Source organism: Anser brachyrhynchus, assembly GCF_964034855.1.
Source record: "Anser brachyrhynchus genome assembly, chromosome: 2".
Classification (NCBI taxonomy): domain Eukaryota; kingdom Metazoa; phylum Chordata; class Aves; order Anseriformes; family Anatidae; genus Anser; species Anser brachyrhynchus.
The window spans coordinates 45,456,071-45,467,294 of NC_137695.1; the positions used below are offsets into that span (position 1 = coordinate 45,456,071).

Here is an 11,224-nt window from a genome sequence, read left to right on the forward strand (position 1 = left end):
TGCTGTCAGAATGCTTTCTTCCATTTAAATAAAAATGCTTCAAGTAACTAGGTTATTTTTTCTTCATTTTTTAAATTTTTTAAAGAGAATGAGAACATTGATATGTTTTTTGAGAACACTGGTATGTATTTTTATCTCTTTGAAATATTTTTGTTTGTTTTTTTGAGCTTATTTCAGCATTTAAAAGCTTGGTTTTGCAGTATTACTTAAAAAAAAAAAAAAAAGGTGGACACTGCTTTTGTAATATCCTTGAGCTAAAATCTCTGCTTTGTTGCTATCAGAAAGACGTTCATTTGTCAAGACATGATGAGTTTTGAACTAATTACGGATCATGTGGTAGCTTTGGTGGTTTGCACTAAGGAAAAATAGGACAAGAAAAGGTGCTGTTGCTTTCTCAATTTTCCAAGAGTTGTTACTATGAGAAAAACACTGCAAAGTTTCAGAGGAGATATTAAAATGAACAGCATCCTACTTTGTTTCCTATTGCAGGGTATGTATTTTTTGCACCTCAGTGAAAGTTTTACTTAAATTTTATTTACTTTAAAATCTGTGCCTAGAACTGGCGAGAAAGAGATGTGCTTCACATCTTTAGCTACAAAACAACAGTTTTTCCTCCTATCAAAAGTGGTAGATTCTGGTAAAAAACAACATGATTTCCATAATTAGAAATGAAAGGACTTTTTTTTTAAAAAAAAAAAGCCATGTGATATATACGTAGGTTTTACATCTATGCCTTTTGCAAGGTCACAGTTTCCTTGCTTAAAGCTTTTTTAAAATAAGAATCTGCATCTTGCTATTGTAGGGTCCTACTTCAAACGTACGTATGTTAGTAGGTCATGTACTGGTGCCTCAAAGACTTCTGTAGCATTCATTGTGAACTGAGCTAGTGTTCTAGCATTCTGAACTGAAATCAAGTGTTGCCCTTGATTTTGAACTCCCCACTTTGTGGTAGTTTGATGTGAGGTGACTTATGTTATTGCTATTCCAAAGCAAGACTTTTTATACAAGTAATTTTTTCCAGCTGAGACTGGGTTTGAGTATTTAGTCCTGTGTATAAGATGCTTTCCCACTCAGTATTCCTTGGAGCAAGAGAGTCACATCTGCTAGGTCTCCTAAGCACTTTTGGCTTTGAGAAGCTGCTTTTATGAATGAAAGGTTTGTGCTTAAATCGCTTAATATCCTTTACTAAAGGAGTCAGTCAAGCACGTGCAGGTAAAGAGTTGATATTTTTAGTCCTTTTGCTGTTCACCTTTTTCTACCTTCCAGTCAAAGGAACTGGCAAGGATATTACAAATTATTTATATCATCCACAGAGTTTAGCTGGCATATTTTACAAGACCTGACAAATGGTTTTAGTTTCCTGCTTTAATGCTTTTTTATTGGTCACCTTTGTATTTTTTCCATACACAAACTTGATTCTTGGTGTTGCCATGCTACTATGTGTCATATCCAAAGTAGATTTAAAGCCAGGGCTGATAGGAAGGAGAGAAGAAAAATGGTAACAAATGCATGTCCTGCTCCGTAAGGACTTCCTGATTTGTGAAAAGTACTCCTCATGCTAAGGAGCTCTTGTGACCTCCTTTACTCTTTTAATAAAGCCCGCAGTAGGAGACAAATCCACCTTGCTGTGAAATACATATAAATATATATATAGATGTTATTGATTACAACCGTAAATTAGCACCCTATGTGTGTGTACATGGGAGGTGTGCAATCCTTATAGCCACACCTTTTCCAGTTGTGGCTTCTAAGCCCTTCTGAATGAAAGCACCCTTTGGAACATCTGGAACTTTTTGCTGATCACACTGACCTCCAAAGTCAGGTAAGTCACCCTGGGACTCCATGCTTGAATCAATGTCTGGCCATGGGACTGTAGCTGGAATCATTAGAAAACCCAGCTTTCCTGTGAAAAATCTGGAATAGGTGACACTGCGTCTTTCCTGAGACATTTCAATGCTAACAAAAAGATAATGTACTCATAGGAGAAAAAAAAATGTGTAGAGAGGACATAACTGATAAAAAGATGTCTTTGTTTTCCAAATGTCAGCTCACTGTAAATATTTTGCATAACTCCTACGACCACATTTATCTTTCTTCTGGTATTACGGTGTCTCAGTGGTTAAAGTTCAGTATGTGGACATATGAGGAGAGTAGTCAGGTGCAGGGGCGGGATGAATTTCTCTTGGTTTTGCTGTTTGGTGAAACTCATACAGATGGAATCTAGGCTTTATATTCTCTTCAGTGAGAGGAAAGGGTTAGGAAGAAAGGAATAACCAAGGGGTGTGTGAGGCAAAGCTGTCTGTCTGCTCTACTCCAGGACTCTTTTTTTTTTTTTTTTTTTCCCAAAAGACTTCAGAAGAAATGAAACCAGAGTGAAAATTTGGAGAAATCTAACAGGGGTTCTTCAGTAGGTAAGAAAAAGCTACATGATCACATTCCTTTGTACTGATAGAGATGGGATTTGAAATTGTCGCAAGGAAGATTGTGTTCTTTCTCTTAATATATGCAAAAAGAAGAGGGAAAATACCCCTACACCAGGGTGTGCAGGAAGATCCTGCATGCAGCATGGTTATTATAAATCATAGGTGAAAAACAGATGTTGCCTCAAAATATCTATGATAATGCGCTTCAGATGTATATTTACGTCTAACTGTGCATTTCTGCCTGGCAGCAATAATCTAGAGAATGGCTTTAAGTGCATAAAATATTGAAGCAACTGAAGATTAAACTGGGACAGTAGCTGATTACTTGCAATTATATTTTTTCTTTTTTTAATCTTCATGAAGAATTTAAAGAATTTAGAAGTACTATTGATCTGTTTCTTCCTTTGAAATTTATTGTATCTGTATGGGTGAGTCTCTGAGAACAAACAAGAAGGAAAAATGCTGACATTAAAATATGCTGTAAAATATGCAACTTTTATACTGGTTTCTCAGGGCTTTTAATAATTGTCACCCTGCCTTTTCATAAAATAGCACTGAAGTGGTAACTGCTGTCTTAACATCTTACATAGATTATACCTATATGTATTTATATAATTAACTACTGATGTATGTGTTTTGGTAGCCAAAGATATACAGTGTTATGTTCAAATAAGTTTTCATCTTAACATTTTGCTAGCTTAATATGTAGAATTGGTAATGCTCAGTGACACTGCATGTCTCTGAGTAATTTAAGGTTTGATCTGTAGTATCTGAGCTGTATGACTTGAGGTTTCCATTACATTACTTTCATTTTTTTTTAGCAAATATTGAAGAATGCACATACGAGGCAAAAAGTACTTCTGTTTACGCAGCATGTAGCCTATGACTGGAAGTTCATGTGGTTTTATGAAGATAAAGCCAAATAAATGGTACAAGTAGGGAAATTAGTGTGCACGTGTTCTAAAATTGCAGTGTAATTGTGTATTCAAAGAAGTTGCCTGTAGTGGACTTATCTCAGTATGGGCTACTGAAGGGAAAAATAAAGAGCAAGTGGGTAACAGGTTCCTTTCTGCTCTCACTGTTTAGTGAGAGTAGAAGTTTTTCAGGCACAGGGTGTCTGACAGTAAGAGCAGGGAAGATTGTGAGTCATAAAGTTGGAAGAAGCTGGAAGATTTTAACAGAGACTAAAAGCTGTTAGGAAGTGTAGAAATAGTTGCATAGCTCAATAGCCAGCGATTATTGTGTATCTTACTGAGTAACAGCAAGGGCTAGACTTTGGTACAAAATTTGAATGGCTACATTACTGTGGAAAGTCTAGCCCCTTGCTAACACAGCAACTCTATTTTGCATACGTGACTGCAGGCAGTCATATGCATCTGAAACGCAGTGATATTAGTGCCCTTGAGTTTTTCACAAACTCAGTGTTTTCTCTAAAAATTTCCACCACTGTAGTTACAGGAAAGTAAAACTTTGGAATTACTGGCAGTGTTTTAATTTTCTGCCCTTGAATAGGTGTTTTCTAGCTGTGCTGAGAGATGTGTGTACATTTTACTAAAAATCATATAGTTCTAGATGCTTACTGCTTTGATGCATTTACTTTGCTGCAAAAGGAGATATACACAATACGCTAATGAGTACTGATTCTTTTTATTTTGGAAGTCATTAAAATATTTACCTGTCTCCATTTAAGCTTTTTGCTAATTAACATGTAAAAAAGGCTGATGTAATGATGCAGAGTAATGAACATAGATAATCAGTAATAAAGTCTGTCAAAGTGATCAGGGAGAACTCAAGAGAGTCTGTAACTATCAGGGATATATACAGAAAATTTAAGTAAAATTTAAATATGAAGATGGCTTTTTGATCGCAAAACATTTTTATTTGGTATGGTTTTGTATATGACATACCACAGCTTTTCCTTTTCTTAGAAGTGCTTATTAAAGAAAACTGCAATATGCAGAGACATTGAAGAAGTTTTCCACAAAGTGCAAAATCCAGTTTTGCTTTCCCCTTGTGCTTTTTAAGGACTGTATAGTACCTGGAACACCTGCTGGTGCATGGGGACCCCAGTTACATCTGGAATATCTGTGTAGTACTACAGTAATAGTAAGAGGTAAAGTGTCCCTATGTGATAGCTTTCTTGAAATACAGCAGATGTGGATTTTTGCTCCTCCAAGACATTCCAAAGAACCCTCCAAGAACTAGAATGTGGCTTAATGTCATGATACCTGGAAATGTTGTTCTGTCCTTGCCTAAGGGTAGAATACAAACTCAAGCAGATTATTTTTATTCATTGCTTTTTGTTATTTACAAGACCTACAGTAATACTGCATGCCATTAATTTAGGAACTTGGAACTTAATCTCATGCTATGATGTAAGACCAGCTGCGGTTTTTCCACTGAATTGTGCTTGCAGATCCAAGATATAATTTAAAATCCAATGTAATGAAGTGTTAACAGCAGAATTTGGTCATTAATATTCTTTTCACAAATACGTGACTTGCTTTTCCAGTAGAACATTACTGATGTTGAGAATACAATAAACAATCAAATTGGCTCAGTAATATAAAACTGCAGCTGGTTTCAAAAGAAATCAGAAGAACTTGTGGAAAGTGTGTTGTTCACCCAAACGTAACCTGAAAACCTTTGAAACAGTCTGTGGAGAAGGGAGAATATCCCTGAACTGCTTAACTTTCTTTTTATACTCTTTCCTTAACCTAGTAGCCGTTGTCAAAGATAAGGGATTGGGCAAGACGGATCTTTATTCTGATATTACTTTTATGGATGCTAGTGGCAAGCAGATGTTCATCAAACAAAAGTGACAGAAATAAAGAGAAGTAATATGCATGAAATGTACATATCCTGCCCCCAGCACATACCCTGAAGATACTGAGAAATCTAATGAGTGGATTAAGCTGTTATGCTGTAGCCATATCTTGAATATCCTCTCCATCTTTATAGATTCAGTTCCTCATCATTTCACTACAGGAATTTACCCATGACTGAGAGGGGTTGCTTCTGAGAAAGATGCTTTTGGATTCCAACAAGTGTGCCTAGGAATCCCTCCAGCTGCTGGGAGGATGATCTGGCTTGTTTTTGCCTGCTGTCTGATTGCTTTTGTGTGTCTTCTCATACATTTTCCTCTCTGCTACAAATAAGTCTAGGCACTATCCAATCCAGCATAGATATTAGGCCTTAAAGCAATGTCAGAGAGACAGATGCTGGGGAAGTTTGTGTTCAAGTCAGCTCTGAATTTAGATTATAGATGAATTGCTCTCATCAGAGTTCCAGAAGTCCTGATTTTTATTTTTTTTTAAGAAAAAAAAAAAAGAAAGCCAGGATCCAGGGTCTACTGAAGTTATACTCTGTGTCAAACCTGAGCCTCAAATATAAGTAGCTCAAGCTATCTCTTTGTTCTGAGTGTCTGCCAGGATGAGCCAACAGGTTCAAACAATAGCCTGAGACAAAGCAGAGTTTGGATCATTCTATACTTCTGGTAGTTCAGCAGTGCTTGGGATAAAACTCTGTTGTACACAGATGGTAGAACATAAAGCTAAGTAGCCACGCATTTTTCAAATATGCCTCTAGTGCAAGCTGTATATTAAGTATGAGATTCTTAGGGTAACCCCAATGGAATGCCTTTTTCAGTCAATTCAGTCATATAATGGAATGTCTTTTTCAAACACATGCTTGAACATGATATCTGAGTTATGTCAGTTGACAGATAGGATGTAAGACCTCTTCCCAGAAGGAAAATCTGGAGATTAAGGTGGGTATTCCCATGAACATGTCAGCTAAGTAACATTTAAAAAAGACAAGCAAGTGCTAGGTATTATTAAGAAAGACATAGTAAATGAAACAGAGTCCACCATTACGCCCTGGCTTATTTTATTTTATTTTATTCTTTAAACTATTTAGTGTACATGTGTTTTACAATTGAACGCTTTTCAAAACTGTGTTCTTCATTGTTTAGTATGCTTAAGCTTAATATGGCTTAATTTTGTACGTTCTTGCTGAGATTTTTCATTCCCATTTCCATTAGCATTGAGTTTTGGCTCTATTATATGCCAAGTGTCTTCATTACAGGCCAACTAGCATATTTAATATGTAAATGAATGCTTGTTCTTATCTATGTCTATCTTATATAGAGGCAGCCACAAAAATTTTCTTTTAAATAATGTGTGAATGGGGAATTTCGAGGCTAGCAGAGAATCTTGGAAGCTTAATTCCCGTTAATCTTGCTTTGTGAATAGCTTGCTTTCACTTGAATTTGGGATTGCGGTAAATACAGCTGTATGAATCAGAACACAGTATGTCTGTGAACGGTTCATTTCAGTTCTATCCTGTAGTTCTATCCTTGACATCAGTGTCAAGCTAACGGCTCTGTGTTCAAAACATGTTTGTTACAACCTGAGGGAAGAAAACATGAATTTAAAGTGTTGCTTTGAATGTATACAGCTAGAAAGCTTCCATGATGTTAATAAAATGTGCTTTTACATTTTCCCGACAATTAGTAAACTTTTTCTGAGGAAATAATGCTCTGTATTTCTTACTGTTTGTTTCTCTAGGGAGACATTCAAAATGGATAACTGGAAACCTCTTCTGGTTCTTCTCTTTGTATGCACCTTCTGCTCTATGGATGCACAGCAGACTGGTAATACATGAAAGAAAAGTCTCTTCAAATTCATAGCAATTCTTTTTCCCATGTGTATCTAGTTCTGAAGAGAAAGATGAAGAACTGGTGACAGTTTATTCTTTGTTTAACTAGGGGTGATATGATATATTTTTATGAAGCATATATTTATTTGTACTAGGTTAGGAGAGTTGTCTGAAAAACAGAAAAATAATGTGCAATAGCTTATTAAAATCTGTTTTTAGCCTCAGACACCCTGTTTGAAGAACAGGGGAAAAGAAGGAGTTAATGAATGCTGAAAATTTACTAGGATAGATGGAAGATTTTTCTGCAAAAGACCAATAGGTCTTGGATTCTGAAAAGCAAACAGGAAGCAAAATTGCAATTTTATTCAATTACACATTCTGTAGGAAAACAGGGAAATTAAACAACGTTTCTTCAGTCTGTAGGAAAGCTTCTATAGCAGACATTATCTTCCTGGCAAGTGGATCTTGGAGTATAGGGACAAAGAACTCCAAGATTTTGCAAGGCTTTTTGTGCACAATGGTCAATGGGTTTGATATTAGGGAAGACAAAATCTGTATTGACATGATTCAATACAGTGATGTGCCAGACAGTGAGTTCTTGTTGAACACTTACTGTAACATGGTACCTTACAGAAGATACAGAAATTACATTACAAAGAAGGAGGCAACAAAATTGGGCACACCCTTCAATTAATGCTAGGGAATGACTTCATAGCAAATGCTGGTAACAAAAAAAGAAAGAAAAAAAAGAAGGGGTTCCTCAAATGAGAAGTGGACAAGCTGAAGATAATATTCAAAACCAACCTAGCCACAGCAGGTGAGGATGTAGGCATCACAGTGTATGCTGTAGGCATTACAAATTCTGCTTTGCCTGAGCTTCAAGAAATAGCGGGTGAACCAACTGATGTCTATGAAGTGGAAGATTTTGCTGATCTGCAGTGACTCTCCCACCATATTCTGGCAAATGCTTTGTACTTTTGTAGAGGAGGTAACCGGACCAGTTGCACAGGTTGCCTATAATATATCCTGAAAGAGCAATTTTTTCAGCTTTTTTTTTTTTTTTTTTTTGTAGATAAAGCATATAGAGTTGCAGTGTGTTGCCAAAATACAGGTTTTAACTTCCTGTGTCTTCCATATGTTGTTAACTAGCTGTCAATAATACCAACTCTTAACTGATGAATTTTGAGCATGTCTACCTTTAAAATATTTAAAATAATGGGGGGGGGGGGGGGGAGAGCTGAGGGGAGGAATGGAAAGACAGAAACACAAAACACAGAATTTATTTCAAGAATAATAAAATGTACATTTGGTTCTTCCTTGCTCATGAACAAAGCTAAAGAAACTATAATAATTCATTCTTTTATGTCATCTCCCTTGAGCAGCTTGCGGAAAAGCCACGTTGGCAGATGTTGTCTTTTTAGTGGATACTTCAATAAGTGTTGCCCAGGAAAACTTTCAGAAAGTGATTAAATTCCTCTCCTCATTGGTCTCAAGTCTTGACATCGGCCATGATGCAATCCAAGTTGGGCTGGCACAATACAGTGATGAAACTTACCAAGTGTTCTTGCTGAATCAGTATTTATCGAAAACTGATGTTCTGGAGCAGATTGGGAATTTACCGTATAAGGGTGGAGAAACTTACACAGGGAGAGCTCTGGATTTTGTCAGCACAACATATTTCAATGAATCTGCTGGTAGCAGAGCTAAGGTTTATGTCCCACAGTTAATGATTCTTATCACAAGTGGAGAATCCAGTGATGAAGTAGAATTGCCTGCCAAGAAACTGAGAGACAGAGGCATTTCCATTTATGTTGTTGGAGTTGGTGTCCAGAATACATCTGAGCTTCAGCAAATAGCCAGCAAACCTTTTGATAAATATCTGTATAGCATCGATAGTTTCGATGACCTTCCAGATCTCTCCACAAGGCTTTTGAAAAACTTCTGCTTTGCAATTGGAAGCCAGATTGAAGGTAAGCAGTTGTCCTTATAGTGGTACCATTTCAGTTGTTCATACTGTGTAATTGTGAGAAAAGATGTAGAAAAGTGGATGTGGTTTTGATGTTATTTTACACAAGCATTACTGTCATATAACTCACTTGAAAATAATGGGGATAATTTTAGTTAGGTCACTGTTCAGGATGGACATCCCTGTTCTTTTTAACGTTTCAGTGCCTGTGTTGAAGTCATTGAGGTTTAATTATTAAAAAAGGAAGTTAAGCTTATACTTGGTGCTCTCTGTAAGCAGAGCCTTAATGTATTGCAAAGAATATCAGGGTCAGATTCACAGATTCTATGAAATAGATTCAATTTAATGTTTTTAGAGCTGGTAGAGACTTTTATAGAAAATGTTTTGTTTTGATGACGTTGAACAATTTCACTGAATTACTTCTCAATCAAGCTATGCTTTTGGTGACTATCTTAATTCTTCCAAAAACCTAGTTAAGAGATTGTCACTCCTAGAATGTTCAAAAATGAAGGGGAGCCATATTTTCTCATCCTTTCAGTATACTTGCTGAACAGCAGAATTCAGAGAAAATGTATTTTGAAGGAATTTTTATATATATATATGTATATATAATATATATATAAAAGGAGGCATAGTAGCAAAACTAAAATCAAAACAAAATATGTGTTTATATCAATTATAAGTATTTAAAATATAAAATTTAAATTATAAATACCTTATGTTGTTTTCTAGTTTTGCAGAGGTCAATGTGGTTCTCTCAATGAGAATAATTTAGGGATTAGAGGCTGTGCTGGTAGTTAGGCAGTTGGTTTTTATCCCCTTTTCCATCAAAAACTGTTATACTGAAGGGTGCGTTTAGGCCCAGTTTCATTTGACTTGCACCGGACTTGCCCTCCTGAAATGTGTATCGCTTTCCAATGACTGTAAGTGAAGTTAGAATAATTTTATTAATGTTCTGGTGCCTCTTCTGATATTCAAAGTGTCTGTCTGCCTTTTGGAACAATTCCTCATGGGATTGTTAGGAAGATGAGTTTATTCTGAAGTGTTCAGTAGGGTCAAAGTCTTAAATACAACCTAGATTCCAGCAGTGATATAGAGGACCTTGGTTAATGGAATATCACTGGAATGGAATGATAAAACATACAATCTCACTCCCAAAGTAGTAAGTAGAAGATTCGGTTGGATGAAGATGAAACTTCTATCTATATAAATACTGTCAGGTGTAAAGGTTTCTCAAGACATTTTAAAGCCATTTTTTAGAGGGTTGCTTTCTTTAGAATTATTTGTTTAATTTTTAAAAATATAATTCTACAGTAATTGCAAAGCATGTTTCATGGTATGTTGTAGATGTAGACTTAAATCCAAACTTAAAACTGTGAAGATCAGTGAAAAGGTTCTTGTTTAGATTACATTCAAAGCGAGGTCTGGATATAGGTTGACAGTATTTCAGCAACTCATTTATTACATTTTTTTCCTCTCTGCAGCATTTGCAAAACAATATGCTGATATTATTTTCCTTATTGACTCCGCTGAGACCATGAAGCATTCAGCATCTGAGGGAGTAAAAAGTTTAATCTCCCAAATAGTCAGACAGCTAGATGTTGGGATTAACAAGTATAGGATTGGCCTAGCTCAGTTTAATGGTGTAGGGCAGGTGGAGTTTTTGCTGAACACTCATGAAAAGAAAGAAGAGGTCCTTGACCACATTCAGCGCACCATTGCATTCACTGGAGACTCATCGCAGGATGGAATTGCCGTGAAGTTTTTGCAGGAAACCTTTTTTACGGATAGTGCTGGAAGCCGGATCAACGAAGGCACTCCACAGGTTGTAGTAGTCTTCACGTCCTCTGGATCCAGAAAAAATATCATGGAAGCAGCCTGGATGTTAGAGGAGTTGGGGGTGAAAATTGTCACAGTTGATGTTAGATACTTTGACAGGGTAGAAACAAGGGTGAGCTACCCCTTTAATGCGACTTACCGTGTTTACGAAGCAGAGAGCTTTGAGTCTGTGCAACAGAGCATTGTTACTGATGTGGAAACCTCACTCCAGAATCTTTATGAACTCGATCAAATGGCGCCAGCAGGTATGGTGTATCAAAAGAGCAAAACTAACAGCCTGAGTAGCTTCTAACTCACTGGTAATCCAGGGCAACTTCTCAGGTGGCTGTTAGGGAAA

The 11,224-nt window shown here is 36.5% G+C and overlaps 1 protein-coding gene across 1 annotated transcript in view; it reads left to right on the forward strand.

Annotated features, from left to right (window-relative positions):
• The first annotated feature begins 6,943 nt into the window (after nt 1-6,943).
• COL6A6 (collagen type VI alpha 6 chain) overlaps nt 6,944-11,224 on the forward strand; it is a 47,583-nt gene continuing 43,302 nt past the window's right edge. Inside the window, 4 exon segments of the mRNA XM_080578589.1 lie at nt 6,944-6,978; nt 6,980-7,077; nt 8,465-9,052; nt 10,533-11,132. Of these exon segments, the coding sequence (XP_080434715.1) occupies nt 6,959-6,978; nt 6,980-7,077; nt 8,465-9,052; nt 10,533-11,132 (1,306 nt within the window). The 5' untranslated portion in view covers nt 6,944-6,958.